This window comes from Cryptotermes secundus, unplaced genomic scaffold (genome assembly GCF_002891405.2).
Source record: "Cryptotermes secundus unplaced genomic scaffold, Csec_1.0 scaffold354, whole genome shotgun sequence".
Taxonomy (NCBI): domain Eukaryota; kingdom Metazoa; phylum Arthropoda; class Insecta; order Blattodea; family Kalotermitidae; genus Cryptotermes; species Cryptotermes secundus.
Window position 1 is genome coordinate 249684 of NW_019737392.1, and position 17084 is coordinate 266767.

The 17084-nt window shown below is 37.6% G+C and overlaps 1 protein-coding gene across 19 annotated transcripts in view; it reads left to right on the plus strand.

Moving 5' to 3' along the window:
* LOC111870292 (calcium-activated potassium channel slowpoke) overlaps positions 1 to 17084 on the plus strand; it is a 201517-nt gene that overhangs the window by 109842 nt on the left and 74591 nt on the right. For 6 of the 19 annotated variants that reach the window (XM_033753770.1, XM_033753754.1, XM_033753757.1 and 3 more), the window contains 2 exons: positions 1865 to 1951; positions 15045 to 15095. The exons of 4 other annotated variants lie outside the window; for them this stretch is intronic. In XM_033753770.1, coding sequence (XP_033609661.1) covers positions 1865 to 1951; positions 15045 to 15095 — 138 coding nt within the window. The remainder of the gene's footprint in view (positions 1 to 1864; positions 1952 to 15044; positions 15096 to 17084) is intronic. 9 more of the 19 variants (XM_033753771.1, XM_033753772.1, XM_033753760.1 and 6 more) reach the window with 2 other exon arrangements.

The following is a 17084-nucleotide window of genomic DNA, read 5'->3' on the forward strand; positions in this document are numbered from 1 at the left end:
CCGCGTGACGTCACCGCGTGATGTCACGGCGGAGGGGAGTGGCGGGGCGGGCTTCGTTACCGTGCGGAGGAGGGGGAGGGGAGCGCTGACTCACCCGCCGCGTCACTGCTGGTGTGTGGGGGGGCTTGGCTTGGCGCAACATGTCACAATATATTACTGTATAGATCTGCCTATGAGATTTGTTTGTTACATAGTGCCACAAAAATTTGTTGGTACCATGCTATAAATTTAATATTTAAAAAATATTAATCTGAATCTGGTAACATATAGACACAGAGTATGGTGGAATATGTATAAAAAACAGTGAACAATTGAAGTGCTGCCATATTTCTTTCTCTTTCCATCTTGAGTGTAGTTTTTAGAATTGTTTTTTTTTACAAGAATCAATGCAAGAAAAACATATGCTCTTCATTTTATGTAGGTATTGGTCCTTAATGGCAATCTTTAAATAGTATATAATTTAGCATAGAATGCCTCTGTGGTCTAGTGGTCAGAGTTCCTGGCTACAGATCCAGAGGTTGGGGTCTACTCAGCCTTGTGAGGATAATTGAGGAGCTGTTTCAAGAAAACAGAAATTAACGACTGTGGGGATTTGTTGCGCTGACCATGTGACACTCTCTATCCTCTAAAGTTGTCACTAAATTCGCTGACAAGCAGTGGTTGCTCAGTTGGTCAGTATAGTTCACTTGCGAACTAAAACCACAGAGTTTTCTTTTTTCTTTTCTATATTTTTTTTTTTCCTTGGCACTACAGCCCCAGTGGGCCTAGGCCTAGGCCTACCTCCATGAACTTCTATAATTTTAGCATATATTTTTAAGTCAGTATATTCCTACTTCATTGTGGTATATTTTCAGCTGACAGTAAAATACATCTGAAAACACTTTCCCAGTAAATAAATATTGTGCCTTTCTTGTATGTATTGTTTTGAAATGAGATTGAAATTCTGTTACTGAAAACATGAAGATATGTTGATTACCTTGACAATGCACTGGAAATTGTGACAATATTGGGCACAAATGTACATACAGAAAAAAGAAACAAGAGTCTGTACTTACCACATGCTGGATGAACAAAAGTTTAAAGCAGATGAAGATTGAATCTGAAAGGGAAATATTAGATTTCCTTCACTTAACAGTAGACTTTATTTCTTTCAGATACCTGCATCATGTTTATAACACATGTATCGTTACTTGTTCTAAAATAGCACCACCCAATGAATTTCATTTCAGGAAAGTTTTTAGAACATTTGGCCAGGTGGAAAATTTTCTTAATATTTGAAACATCAGATCTTCATAAATCTTTAGTCTTAAATGTCTGATAATATCTCAGGTTGTCTGAGATGGGTTACAGAATGCAGATTATTACCATCTTGATAACTGGAAGAAAGCTACAGATCTCTTTGATTCCGAATCTCCACTTCAGACTGTTGAAATTGTGCATCTGCTGTAGATGTCTAACAGAAAATGCACAGGTTATGAATTGTTTAAAGTGGATAGTTTCCTAGTGAACTGTGATCATTGAGAAACAACACATAAGGAGGAGCTGACGGCTAATCTGTTCCGAACACCCATCATTATGATTTCCTCATGCTTCACTAATGAACAGTGAATCATTGGCTCAGGTGGGCACCATGATGCATATGAAAGGAGAGGGAGGAAAAGCAAAATATTCTTGGGGGGGGGGGGGGACACTTATTGTAAGGCTGTGTATCCTACAGAATATAAAATAGATGGAGGTGCAAGTTGGAACTGATTGTGAATGCATCCCCCATCCTATCCAGGTAGAATGTGGTACATGGACATGTTAAACTTTTGTTTTGTGTTGTTTCTGTTTGTTGTTTTCGTTGTTGTCCTTGCTGTTACAGATGTGGGGATGATGATGATGCAGTCAGGCATGATGAAGGGTGGCTTCAATAATACTACTGCAACCTCCTACCAGAGCTATCTGGAGGGTAGGCCATGCCCCCGTTACATTATGTTACAGTTAGGGTTGCTCGAATCTCCTTCTGTCCGTCCAACAATTGGTTGACAGTTTGAGCTCGCTCTCACTCACTCTCTCACTCAGTCACTCACATTATTTCTCTGTCTCTTCTGTTTCCATTTCCCTTTGCCTGAAATCTTTCTCTCTGTGTCTTATCTCTCCTTGAACTAGTCACATTCTGAGCTTATCTTCCAGTGATAGAGGCATTCTAGCATGATAGCTAGCCTTACATTTCCGAAGGCTCCTACTCATGTTAGAGACTCCAAACTGGGACTGGAATCTCTTTGAATGTGTTTGCAGATAACATGGAAACTGTGAAATTATATTGACCTCATAGTCAGAAATTTAAAAAAACTGAAATTTATCCTTCTCAGTTATGTTTTTAAGATTTGAGGTCATTGTAGTGGTTAATGTTAAGACTTCTGTCTTTGGGGAAGCATCACAATGTACATGATAACCAGGGTTTTGGAGAAACCTGCCTTACATTGCCAGACCTTTTAATCTGTTAACAAAATGAGTAACAGGCCATTACTTGAGCATTTAAATATTGCATCCATGTAGCAGCATTTGACACTGTGTCAGACATTATATATATTAGGAGAAAAATGTAGGAACTGAATTTTTAAGTATTATTTAGATGAATTTCATGCTTAAAAAATCAATCATGGAAAATTTTAAAATTTTACAGTCAAATTGTTATCACAATAAATGTAACAAACAAGTATTACAATTGGAAACTATAAGATGTCCCTGTCTTTTGATACTTAAACTACTTTCATTTCTGTAGAGCTTTACAGAAGTATTTTTCCACAAGTTCCATGTTTTCTCAGTTCACTCTATGCCTCTCTTGTTTCTGTCTGTCTTATCTGTCCACTTGTCTTGCTAGTATCCTGACCCCTTGCAGGAGAATGCTGAGTGCTTGGCTTCGGTTTGTTGCAGGAATCTTGTGTAGTGTGAGGGAGAATGTGTCCATCCACAAAGTCAGATGCATGAATTAGTCATTACAATTTGTGGTGTCCCATTACATTAGCTTAATTTTTTGTTACATAGAGCAAGGGCATTTATTGCATATGCAAAGAAAGTAGCATTGTTGATCTACTAACTAAATGATGAATGACGATCAGTATTGTACTGAAGAGGTTTTAAAAAATGAACAACTACTTATTTAATATGCATAAATACTTCCACATACTTTTAGAGAGAAAAATAATTGTTGTGCCTCAGAGCCACACAACAAGGACAGGAAGGTAATGTGCATATAGATTTTGTACGTTTCTGATCATGGCACTACTGTCATAAGCAAGGTATCAGTTGCAAACTCTGATCTTTTTGTGCTACAAGAAAACCCTATCTCAAAATAAAAACGAAATTGGAAGTAATATATTTTAAAAACAAGAGAATAAACTTACCTGTTAAGCAGTATTTCATTAACTCTCTAGTGAAATACGAGTATATGTGTTTATAGGACTTGTATGAATTTATTTTAGTGTTGCAGTGTCTAGTTTTAAAATTATTTAATATGGTGGTAGATAATATGTGAGAAATTTTAAAGTACTTTTAATCTAGGCTAGAAGTGGCAATTAATTTAAGATTGGTTCATGACAGAGAGAGAAAAAAATGAAATGAAAGAATGTCAGTAGTAGAAGAAGTGAAGAAGCACTATTGTATTATTGTCTCTTTACTTCTGCGCCATATATTTCAGTTAAATACAAGCTAATAATTTTATCAACTGTCCAAATGAACTGGTCCATGCAAATGGTCAGCATGTGTTCTTTTAAACCTCATACCTTGAATTCTGTTCAATGCAGGTTCAGTGATTTTCCTATGTTCATATTAAATAAATATAATATTGCCCACAAATACCATCTGGTGAAAGTATTGTAATTATAGTTATAAATAAAATGTTATTGATAAAAATGTAAAGAACAAATATAGGAACTCAGTACTTGAAAATGGAGTACTATCTTCCATTGTAATTACCACTGAACATCTCAGTTATAGAAGTTATATGTGGTATGTGTGCGTGCGCGCGTGTGCATATGTGTGATATTGTGACACATGGGCCATTTCTACATCAGTAGAGGAATGTCACTGATAGGCAACGACCCCATAAACATTCTCACAGCAATGAATACAAACAACAATAGGGAATACATTGTTATAACCCAATGCTAGGCAATTGCATTTTAATACAAGAATGGTAGAATTTTCGTATGTGGTCCATGCCTGGGAATTATAAGAGGTTCCAGAATAAGCTAGGAGTCAGTCGTAGCTAGTTGTAGCTGAGGAGCTGTAAATTAAGGACACAAAGCAGTCATGGAAAGGAGTAGCGCAGAGTCCAGATGAGAGTTCAGTTTGCGACAAGAGGCTGTGAAGTAAAGAGTTAGTTGCAAGAGTGCAGCTGTCAAGAGAAGACTTTCTGCATAATATTTGCAGTGTGTAATTCAGTGAGACTGTTATAGTACCTGTGTTATAAATCTGTCGCCAGGAAATGGATACTGAACATGTTATTTATATATTATAATTACGTTAATCCTTAGAGTGTTAGGGGCACGCGGTGGCATAGTTAGTGGAGGCACTATGCTACAAGATGGGAGGTTGCGGATCTGAGTCCCAATGAAGTGGATTTTTTCAATTTACCTAATCATTCCAGCCGCACTATGGCCTTGGAGTCAATTCAGCCTTGTAACAAAAGGGTGGCCGGTGCATAAGGTTGACAACCTTATTGCCATCCATGAACCGATTGTCTAAAGAAAATGTGGGAGCCTAGATGTCTCACAACCCTGTGGGCCTTCACAGCCTGTTACAGGGATAGCTTTTACTTTAGAGTGTTATATAACTAATTGTAGTTATGACCTTTAAGTGCTCAGTAAATCCAAAGACCAATCTGAACCCCATCTTTAGTCACTAGTACACATGACAATATGTATGAATCTGTTGAATTAATATAAGATTTAGTAACAAACTATAAATGTGTGACAACGCAAACCAGTCCTTAGAAGAATTGTCACTTCAGCCTTACACTAGTATTTATGGCATGTTTTGTCAAGGTGACCTAGAGACTTGCATTGCTATAGGTTTATTTTAGAATATGTAATAGAAAATGAATGTAACTTAAATAATGAGTGAAAAGGAAAGCATCTGTCAGAACATAGCCTCTTAGAGACACTGAGAGAAGAAAAGTTATAGATACTTTTGTAGAAGGCCATATTCCATATAGTGAAAGTTGAAATTTAAATATCTAAAGGTTTCCTACTTTCAAGTTAATGTGATGCCCTGTTCTGATAAATTGTTTTCTCTACCACACTGCATATAATATACACAGTGAAGTAGAGTGAAACCTGTTCATTATGGCTAGCCTTTGGTTTCACCCAAATGTGGCCATCTTAAGCAGGTGTTAAAATTTCATCAGTTTTATTTATAGTGACTACTCAACTAGTGCATTTTATTGCTTTTGCCTGCTGCCATGTCATGCTCTTTCAAGCATTTTTTTCTGATCTTTGGGTAATTGGCAGACTGCATGTTTAATGTAAATTAATGGATCTGAAGTAAATGACAAAGAACAGTGTGGTAAATTGAATAAGAAGAAACAGCCATTTAGCAAATTTGTAACCATCAGTGGCAAAGAATGAGAGGAAAGGGTGTTAAGCAGGTACATGCAAGGGGCAAATTAGTATCTACCATTGGTACCTAAAGTGCAAAAGATTATTTTTCTGTGTGGTTGACATAGAAATGTTTAAAATGTGTACAGAACTGTAGCATAAAATGCAAAAATGTGCACAAAATAACAAGATTGACAGCGGGTCTAATTAAAGAGGGTTGACCATAAGTAAATTAATATAATTTTGCTTGCCAGTTTCATAGCCAGTTATGACAAGCTGTTGACGTACATGGGTGCCATTTTCACAGGTTTCACCATATACATACAATTGAATCATGAAACATGTTTTCCTAGAGTGTAGATTATATTTCTGAACTTCAATAGCAAGATCATTTCAGTATCAAGTAGCATATTAAGAAATTGGTGGTCAGTAGTGGACTTACTAATAAAGGTAAAAGGTGCGCCTATGCTTAACTAATTAAGCACTACACCATGAAGATGTATGGGGTAGTTGATGTATAGATCCATATTTTCTTGACCATGGCACTAGTTGGAGGTGAGTGGTCAGCTTCACGTCCTGGCCACTTTACCCATGGGGAAAGAGCCCCAGTGCCCATTTGGTAGGAGGTTGGTTGGACCCCAGAGCTAGTCTGGATGAGTGGAGAAGGGAAAATTCTTGACCCTACTGGGACTCGAACTCCGACCCCTTGGTCATCCAGCAAGTAGCTAGTCACTATACCGACTACGCTATCTTGGCTCTGGACTTAACTATGATGATGATGATGATGATGATGATGATGATGATGATGATAATAATAATTTCAATTTCAATTTCAATTCGTGTTTATTTATGTGCAAACTTAACAGCACAGTGGCCAATTACANAACCCAATTCTTATTTATTCGTGTGGCAGCTCAATAATAATAATAATAATAATAATAATTCATGTGACCCAGCAGCCATGAGACTGATTACAGAATGCTGAGAAAAGAATAAGGAAAATTATAAACTGAACAAACAGAACAGAAGACAATACAGATGAGACATCACATGGAAATAGTATGCATATCTAAAAATTGGGAAAAGGCTCTGACACTATGTTAGTGAAAGCAGCAAAGTTAAGTCCTAGTATATGGAGGCACTCCACAGGCAGTGGCTGTTACTCACCCATCATTGTCAGTTGGTATCCTCTTCCCCAGACTTCTGCTGTACTCTGCAGGCAGAGATCCCATGAGTTCCCCTACCTCTGACCAATGGAAACCATTGAGCATAACAAATCAACCACAATGTGATGATGGATCCAGTTTCACTATGTATCCACAAAAATACAAAGTTTATTGAACCCAACACTGCAAACCACAGCAGAAGCTGTAATGCCCTAGCGGCGCAGGGGGGGGGGCATGGAGGTATCCCTCCCGCTGCTGCTGCTGCCGCCGCTGTAATGCCGTGGTACAGGGGGGCGTGGAGTCAGCCCGCCTCTGTCACCACTGTAACTCCGCATGTAGGGGCCGTGGAGGTATCCTTCCTCGCCTCCACTAGTTATGTCGTAAACTGGTACTCCTGGTAACGTCGCGCCGTCGGGGGTGTGCAGGTACCCCTCCTTGCCTCCACTGGTTATGCTGTAAGGCGTTAACGCAACCATCCTAGCTTACCCTTAGCTAGGATTCTCCTATATCGGAGTTTCCTTCTGTCATACAAGCTGCCACCATCTATTTTCTGTTCTTTCAATTGTTGGTACTACTCCCTGACATATAGTCTTAGCTCCTTCTTGACCACTCCGCATATGGTTTACAGGTAGCCACGTAATCCATTAATATTACACTTTATCTTCGGATCTTGGGAGGGCGTTACTATCAAGGCTACCGTACTCTGCCTGTGTGGCAGGAGCCTATCCCTGCCTATTCTTATCTTCATCTTCGGCTGCCACTGCGGCCTGTGTCAGTTCTGCCCTCGCTCGTCAGGATTACTCGGGATCGGGTGTGGGAGGTGGAATATATATATGAATTACACTCCCGGTACATCCTATCCTATCCTAGCCGTCTATTTACATTAATATATATATACACAATTTACATTATTTACAGGTTACAAAGACGGTCCTTCCGTCGTGACTACATATTCTGTTTCTTCAAGTTCTTCCCCCTCATGGGGTGAAGGCTTCGAGACCCTCTCTCTCTCTCTCTCTCTCTCTGACTTGCTAACGAGGACATGCAAGTCCCCCTCGAGAACATATATAGTTTCCCTGTACATTTCTTATTATACATGATCTATGATTACCGATCTATCGTACGGTCTCGTCTACATAAACTACCCTTAGTTATGTTTGTAACTCAAGTTCCCATATACTATCTTTACTATAACCCACTAACCCTAACTTTGATATATATATATATTCTGAATCACTGTTGGCCTGCCTAATGTCCTAGGCCTTCACATTAATCTATCATCCTACCCTCGGGGCTCACTGGGTACACTTGAAATTGCACATGCAATATCTCAACACACTGTATCACCAATACTATGGAACAACGTTATTATCACTCGGCATGGCTAATATACGTGAACAAGACTTACTTGACATAGAAGACTGTAGGCCCTTCCGGCGCTTGTTAAACCCATATTGAGCAGCGCCTCCGGCTGACAACTGAATATTCTGTTTAAAATCAGAATTCCAAGTCTCTTGACTTTCCCTCATTTATAGTCTTAATTCGCTGATTCAGCGTGGACGACAAGGGGGTAGATAGCTCCTCCCTTGTGTTCTAATTTCCTAAAGTTAGGCTTTCATTGGGTATTCTATGTGGCTGGGGGTGGACCTCTTGCGTCTTATCGCTGTGTATTTACTCATATGACCATCTCCAGTGGCCTAGTTAGCGGAGCGTCTTGCATACGGTATTACGCATGAATGCTGATTATCGCATTCTTAACCTCATTGCGTGTCCATGTGTTGTCATCTTTGCTCTTTCACTGCAAAACACTTTTCGCAAGTCTCCAGGCACCTAGGTAATGACTTAAATTTTCAATCCCCAAATTTGATCCTCAACAGAAGCAATATTGATTCTTGATATACTGAGTACCATGAAACTACTCAAACACAGCATATCAAACATCCCCTGCAATGCAAAAATACATACAATATGAGGAAGAACATCCAGAAAAAAATACAGAGTCATGCAAGTATACCCAAACATTAGTACTAATTTATCAACAACATACAATTAAAGATGAAAATCCACAACCACTTAGTTACGTTACAACATAACACACTATGAAAAGCAAACAAACAAACTCTGTGGCTTGAGTCCGCAAGCAAACTATACCGACCGAGTGACCTCCGCTTGTTGGCGAAGTTAGTGCCCACTTTAGGGCCGCACCATAGCTCAAGCGGTTAGTCGCTGGCTTCCCACCGCAGCAGCCTGGGTTCGATTCCGGGTCTGGTCAAGTGGGATTTGTGGTGGACAAAGTGGCACTGGGGCAGGTTTTCTCTGAGTACTTCGGTTTCCCCTGCCAATCTTCATTCCACCAGTTGCTCCACAATTACCCTCACCTATCATCTGGGGCTGATAAAATAGGCCAGAAGTGGTCGCAGTACAAGAGACTTGATCCCACTCCACTAACATTAAAAAAAAATAAAAAATTAGTGCCCACTTTAGCAGATAGAGGGTGTCGCGTGGTCAGCACAACGAATCCCCATGACCGTTAATTTCGGTTTTATAGACTGGAGAAGCTATTTCCTTGAAATAACTCCTCAGTTACCCTCATGAGGCTGAGTGGATCCCATTGCAGATCCACTACTTCTCAGACAATTTGGTAGCGTCGGGAATCGAACCCAGGACCTCTGGATCTGTAGCCAGGAACTCTGACCACTAGACCACAGAGGCAGTCCATAACACACTGCCACCACCCCAAAATTGCCACTTTTTATGTTTACCTTTTAGAAGGCAAAGCTATCTATGTAACAAGCCGTGAAGGCCCATAGGGTTGTGAGATGTTTAGGCTCCCACATTTTCTAGACAACTGGCTCACAGATAGCAGTAAGGTTGTCAACCTTATGCACTGGCCGCCCTATACCCCCAGGAAGATTCCTGGTACTCATTGCTGTTAGAGGCTGAGTCGAACCCAGGACCATAGTGCAGCTGGAAGGATTAGGTAAACATTTACTTTTTATATATATGTATACAGTTTTACAATTTTATACAATTTTTTACCCCTTTATTATACTCCGTTCATCCAAAATATGAAAACTTTTAACTTAACGACAGCAAAAAGTGTATTCATATTGATCATATTATTCAGCAATAATGTGATATATTTATTGTTTGTTTATACATGCCTGATGGTGGTTGGTTAGACCAAAACATATGGAATGATTGCTGTAATAAACTGATTGACTGATTATTCTAGTTGATTCAGTCATTTGTTGTGTGATGGTACATAAACCCTAGACTTAAATATGTTAGATACAAATTAAAGTTATCAGTCTTTTGATCAGAACATTAGCTTTATTTAATCTATAGCATTTTTATTTTCCAAATACTTATACTAATGAAGGAACAGTTTCTGGTACAGTTACTCAAGTTATAGTGGGTATATGAGCAGATATTAGTAACAGAGATCTTTTGGACAGTGTATCACTTCTAACTTGAATGTCATGGTGGTCGTCTTTGTAAAGTTTTACATGGTGGTTACTGGAACTAGTCTCATTGAGACTCTCAGAATTTGGTATTTTGAAATTAAGTTGATAAGATTGTTGGAGAAGCAAAACAGTCTATTTATAAAAGGAGCTGCAAAATGTGAAGAATAGAGGAAAGGAAATGATAAAAATATAGTATTGCCACATTTTTAAGTGTTACATGGTACATAAACACCCTCATTTCCTTTGATATTAAGTAACATTTTAAAAAGTAGATCATGCTTGGAATCATAAAACTCTGTGTACTTGTTTACAAATTTCATTGTACATTATAGAATATTTTTTGCTTAATATCCTGTGATTATATAATTTGCTTAATTGTAAAGATCATAAAGCTATTGTTTACTGTATTTTGAGAGTATATTTTGGTCAGTTTACTTAAATAGCTTTGGTGTATAAATATTTTACTATGTACTGGCAGTTGTTGAGATAGGGATACTTAGATATGAAAGTCCCTTAAAAGAATGACTTGACACAGGTCTGCACAGTTATTTCCCACTGGCTGACCTCCCACCATTAACTTTCGTCTGCCTTTCTACCCAGTTTAATGAAACCGACATGGAAACACATTCTCCCCCACTCCACTTGTGCAAGCGAGCAGTATGGAGCAGGTTGATTTGTACTAGGTTGCTTGTGTCGGACGCCCACTATTGCTGCTGTTGCTGCTGGTTGCTGCTGCTGATGCTGCTACCATTATTGTTGATGTTGATGTTATTGATGTTGATGTTGATGTTGTTATTGTTGTTGTTACACCATTACATATTGTAATACAGTATAATAGAATGTTGCTCTTTTTTAGGTGAGGTTGGTAGCCTCTTGCCTTCATACTTACTTTGCATTGTAGCTGGCAGCGGAACCACAAATGATATCTGGGAATGTTTGTTTTCAAAATCTATCAACTCCAGACAATCAAGTTGATTCCCTTAACTTAAACATTATTTTATTTCACATTTTCAAAAGACCTACATAAAATTAAATAAGATTATAAAAGTATATAAGGTACACTTGACAGGTGCATTCAGCAACAGGTACTATAAATTAAATAATTTAACAATTTTAAATGCCTGGTGATGACCAGTGTCAGTCAAAATATATAGAGTGGTGTGAAGAAACTTTTAAATAAGTTTCAGAAACATGTGTTGCATGTAAGACATTTGTATCAATGACTTGAATAATAAATAATATGCAACAGGATGCTGCAATATAATATTGAATTAAGACTGTAATGAACTATCTATCCTTGTAATAAACATGAAATACACAAACAGCTATTCATTGTTAGGTAATGCTTACTCACATTGGTGAGAGGTCAAAACTACTATATACTGAGTGAATAATCATCATTAAAATTAAATTATTAAAATTATTTACCTTATGCCTCAGAGTCACATTGTAGTAGAGCACTGCACTAGTAGAATAAAACATGATTTCAGGATAATCTAAACTCACTAAGCCTTTTCTTCTTTTTTCTTTCTTTTTCTTCCTTCATTAATTGCAATTGTATTCAGGAGGCCAGGTTGATTATTAAATACACAAAGTTCATAAATGTATTCATAATATCCCTTTTGTTAAATTAACTTGTTAAGACTTAAAGGAGAAGCTGTATTGGACTTATAATATGTAGTTTTTTTCTATCTGATAAATATTTAGTGAGGTAAACACAGAAATGTATGCTGGTCTTCATATAAGTTGCCCTTTTAAAATTATTTAATCTAAATAAAAGCTGAAATGCCTTGCTAATTTTTCATAGAATTCCCCAAATATCCAGTTTAATGAACACCTGTCAAGCAGTTCTCAGATTTTTTCATGCATACAGACAGATGGGCAGGCTGAGAGAACTTGACAGATGTTCTGCATATAAAGAAATCTTGCAATAAACGCCACAAATTTGTCATAAATCTTATCTATATATGTTCCACATCTCCAGCCTGACAAATAAACGGCTTCAAATTTCATCACTTATATTCTCTTCTGTCTCTAGTGTGGCAATACACTTTCAAAACCACAGTTTTGACATCTCTAGTTTGGTAGACCACCAGTTTCCTTGACTTGTCACATGTGAAACTCAGAAATGCTTTAGTCTGTAAGCTACACAATGCATGCAGCTGGTTCTCAGAAAAGCATTACAGCTTCTATTGAATGTCTAAAACTTTTTACATTACTTCAGCTTTGGCGGTCTCATGGTGTACTACGAGCCAGAGTGGAACATTCACCATTGATTTGCACTAATTCTGAAACACTGAATGTCACAAAAGAGACCTTTGTGCCTGTTATATGGATAAGGAAAATTTGCAAATCAAATATTTTGGAAAACAGTGCTGCTCCTTTACATATATGTGAATTGTATGCAGTAGATACTCAGACAAACATCAGTAGAATATATCATGGTTGGCCTGGTAGAACACGTGTCTCAATAGATAGTTTTAATTTAGATCTCCAATAGCCGATATAATTTAAAACTGTTAATTTTTTCAAAGATATATGTGGCTTCCCCAAAGTGTTGGGAGATGCCATAATTAAAATTATTTACAAATTGATGTATGTGTTATGATAAATAAACTACTTTGGATCCTATTAGTTAATAGAAATATCAATGTTTTAGTTTGATAAATCTCCAGATATAAGTATATATTGTGTTGTGTTTAAGGCCGTAATCCCACTTCTGATACTAAATTGTCACCTGTTCGGGGTTCTGTGACAAATAATTGTGGATTCTTAGTTTTGATTGTTGGGTTTATTGGACATTACTAATACATTTGCACTCTTTTAAAATAATTGTCACGTGTCCAGTCTTCTGTGACAGTATACATATTGGTGATTCAAGTAAAGAAGTGATTCTAAGTTTTGGTTGTCAGAGTTGGTAGCTTTTGGAAACAGATGCCTCCTGATAGTACATAGCCTGAGGTCTCCTTTGTCATTTTGCATCAAAACAAAGCAATGCTTTGTTTGCTCAGGGGACAGTTCAGCCCCCTGAATTCTCTCCCCATCCCAAGAGCAGACTGCTGGAGCTGCTTCCATCCACTTACCTAGCAACACCCCATTTAGAGGCACCCCAAATTATGCCTGATAAAATTAACTGGCCTCTTCTGCATGTGTTATTTGTTATGAATTTTGTTCAGAAGTGAAAGTTGTAACAGCTAAATTCAGATGTACTTTTCAAAATGGAAAGAACCGGTAAGTTGAACATCTCCAAATTATGGTAAGAAACCAGAGATCATTGTACAAGTTTCTACTGAAATCATGAAGTGATTTTCTTTTTTTGTGTGGGTTTAAATCGTTGGCCAGCTAATTACTCTGTTTTCTTTCCTATTGTAATTTAGTATCAATAAGAATGGAAATTTAAACAATGGCAATTCAAACATGAAATTTACTTTCTTTCTCTGCTATGCCATGTTGACGCTGTTAGAAGGACATGTAAAATAATTTGCTCACAGTGTAGTCTTTCTCATTGAGTAGGTGATCTCCCTTCAGTGTCCTGTCATCTAATTGCAGGATTTCACAGTGAATATACTTTTACAAGTAGATGTTCTAGAATATTAGGTCATATTCACCTCTTCATTTTCAGGATTTTATTTTTAATCAGCTTAACATACAAAAATTATGGAATGTCATTTTTTTATGGAAGTGCCATATAAGAGGGGTGTTTTAATTAATTATTGCAAGATTTTATATGTCAAGAGTTCTGTAGAATAGGTTTATAAATGCTCAGTATAAAAGTATATAATAATTCATTTGAATATTACATCAAGTTATTCATAACCAACACTTCTCCTGTGAAAAATGCAAGGTAAATATCTGACATGGTATTGACAGATATGAGAGTCTTTGCAGCAAAATAAAGTAAAGTAAAGTAAAGTAAAGCTATCCCTGTAATAGGCCACGAAGGCCCATAGAGTTGTGAGACGTTGAGGGCCCCACATTATCTAGACAGTTGGCTCAAAGATGGCGGTAAGATTGTCAGCCTTATGCTCCGGCCGCGCTTTACTCCCCAGGAAAATTATTTATTTAATTCCTGGTACTCATTTCTGTTAGAGGCTGAGTGAACCCCAAGGCTATAGTGCGGCCGAAAGGATTAGGTCAACTGAAAAAATCCAATGACCCTATCAGTATTTGAACCCATGACCTTCCGACTTGTAGCATAGTGCCTTAACCACTGTGCTACCGCGTGCCCCCCTGTAGCAAATTTTTTGGAATTTTATTATTTAATTACTGCTTTTGACATGTTGTACTATGTAAATAAATTATGTCTGGCAGAGATTAGGTAGGCCTTCTAATACGTTCATGACCCCTGAACCTCCCTCATATCACCTTGCATTATTTTGAAGTTACAAGTAACATCCCCCATTCCAAAGCTAGTTACCTCTGCAGCTGTCCTGTAGATATATGTTTCTCTACCTTCTTACACCCCTTAAAATTGTGTTAGCATCTTTATTAGAAATTAATTTCTTGTGAATAATTTAACTGGATTTATTTACTATGATTTATTATTATGTTGAATGAAATTTTAATTCCATTTCTTCAAGCAGAGCCATCAGGTAATTTCTTTGCATCATGAACAGTCTCCTAGTACTTCTGTCGATATATTCCTACTTCCACCCTGTAACAGGAATGGACCCCAGTGTTCTGCAAACCCATTAGTGCACATGAGCACTGCCCCAAAGAATGGTAGTCTTCCAGCCCTACCCACCCCACCGCTGATATGTGTGACACCTAACACCCTGAACTAACACTATACTTGTCTCTCTCCGGCACGCTTGGGCTGAAACACACAGTGGCTACATTCCGGAAGGGAGTTCGTGCTGTGCAGATGGTGGGCAGAGCAAGTATGTATCCAGCTTGCTCACTCGGACTGTCAGACATAAACGTACACACACACACACACACACACACACACACAAATTACTACGTGCATTTACATACACTATCTAATTTTACATTCTAATATATCCAAGAGGGATTTTGAAAGTTGTAAGAATGCATGGTGCAGGCACTTATAGTTACCAATGGAACATTAATACATTGTACTGATACAAATTATCTGTTAAATAAAATAATATCTTTTGTAGATTTTAAGGTAGATTGTCACTTTTGGTAAGTTTACGGTGTAGTGTCATGTAGAATTTGTGTTGTAATTATCTGTCTACTACTGATTGGTGGAGGTGATTTTAGGGAAGAGTCACTGTAAAATTATTCCTACTTGAATCTGTTGGTAAGCTGTGAGCAGCCAATCCCATTTGTTCTGCACAACTTCACTACATGCTCCAGGAAACAAATTTACAAGTTTATTGTTAGGTATGAACATTAATGGGTTGCAGTTCATTAACACAAGTAAATGAGGAGAACATATTGTGAAAAATTCTCGTTTCCAAAGTATTTGGCCTTTATGTTGAGTAGATTAGTGAAATTTTCCAAAAATGAAGTCTAATTTTGGACAGTGACTGATGTAGCTAATGCGGTGACAAAATTACAGCTGTTGACTATCACTACTCAGTCATCATAAGAAGATGTTAAGATGTTTCAAAATTTACTCATAAGTTGGTTTTTCTAGGGAAATTTAATGATGAGGCTATTTATGTTTTTACGTTTCTTCACAGTACTGAGTGTCACTGAGAAGTCTGAGTGTGGTGAGAGGTGTGCATGGTGTGTCTGCATTTCACAGTTTTCACAGAATGAATGAAAGCTGTTGGAAGTGAAAGCACCTGAATGAATGCACTTTTGTTAGAATATCTAAGTTTGTCTCTGTGTGTCTGTCAGTAACTTTTTAAAATATCTGTTAACTGTTTAAAAAAAAATTGCTATATTTCACAGGTTGAATAAATGAACAGATAGACACTCAGCAATATCATAAGTTGTAAGTTGGTGACAGTGGCCTGCTGACACTTTTTACAGAGAATAAAAATCATGGACATCAAACATTTTAAGCAGGCATTAAAATAGATGTTTTAAAGTAGACATGCATTTCTGAGGATGACAATGGAGATTTTTCCCTGTAAATTAAAGTGATTGCAACAGAGTACCAAAGAAAAATTCTGGCCTCCTTGATGGCGTTGAAGGTAAGAAAATACTAACTGTTGCACAGATATTGATGCGAAAAGGAAATATACCTGAAGAATTTGAAGTGACTTGATTTTATTTGAATATTATGACACTGTAGGCATAACATTTTCATTTTAAAGTTAGCTCAAATGGTAGTGCATCTGACTTATATTCAGGAGATGCCCAGTTCATATTTAATCCTGGTTACCAAACATCTTGATTCAGGTTATTTCATTACTTTCCTCTGTCCCTCCAGGCAAATGCTGGCAAAGTACCTTAAATTAGGCCATGACCTCTTCCTTCCACATATTTTCCCATTTATTATTTGCTGTCATCCCATCACTTGATGCTATACAATGAAATCTCCATTAACGTTTCTTTGGGAAGCAGTGGATTTGAACACTGAACCAAGGAAAATCTGAAATTGTGGTAACTTATCACTAGACTCATGGTTACAAGATTGGCACATGGAATGTAAGGACCTTGAATCAAGCAGGCAAATTGGAGAATTTGAAAATGGAAATGCAGAAGAATGAGGTGTCTGTTCTAGGTGTCAGCGAAGTGCGATGGAAAGGACAAGGTGAAATAAGAAGTGGTGATTATACAGTGTATTATTCCGGAGGTGAACGGGCTGAAAGAGGTGTGGCAATAGTGGTGCATAAAAGTGTAGTGAGGAGTGTTGTTAAGAAGATTGCTTGTAATGACAGAATTATTGCTCTGAAGTTAAAGGCGGAACCGGTAGATATACTGATTATGCAAGTGTACATGCCAACATC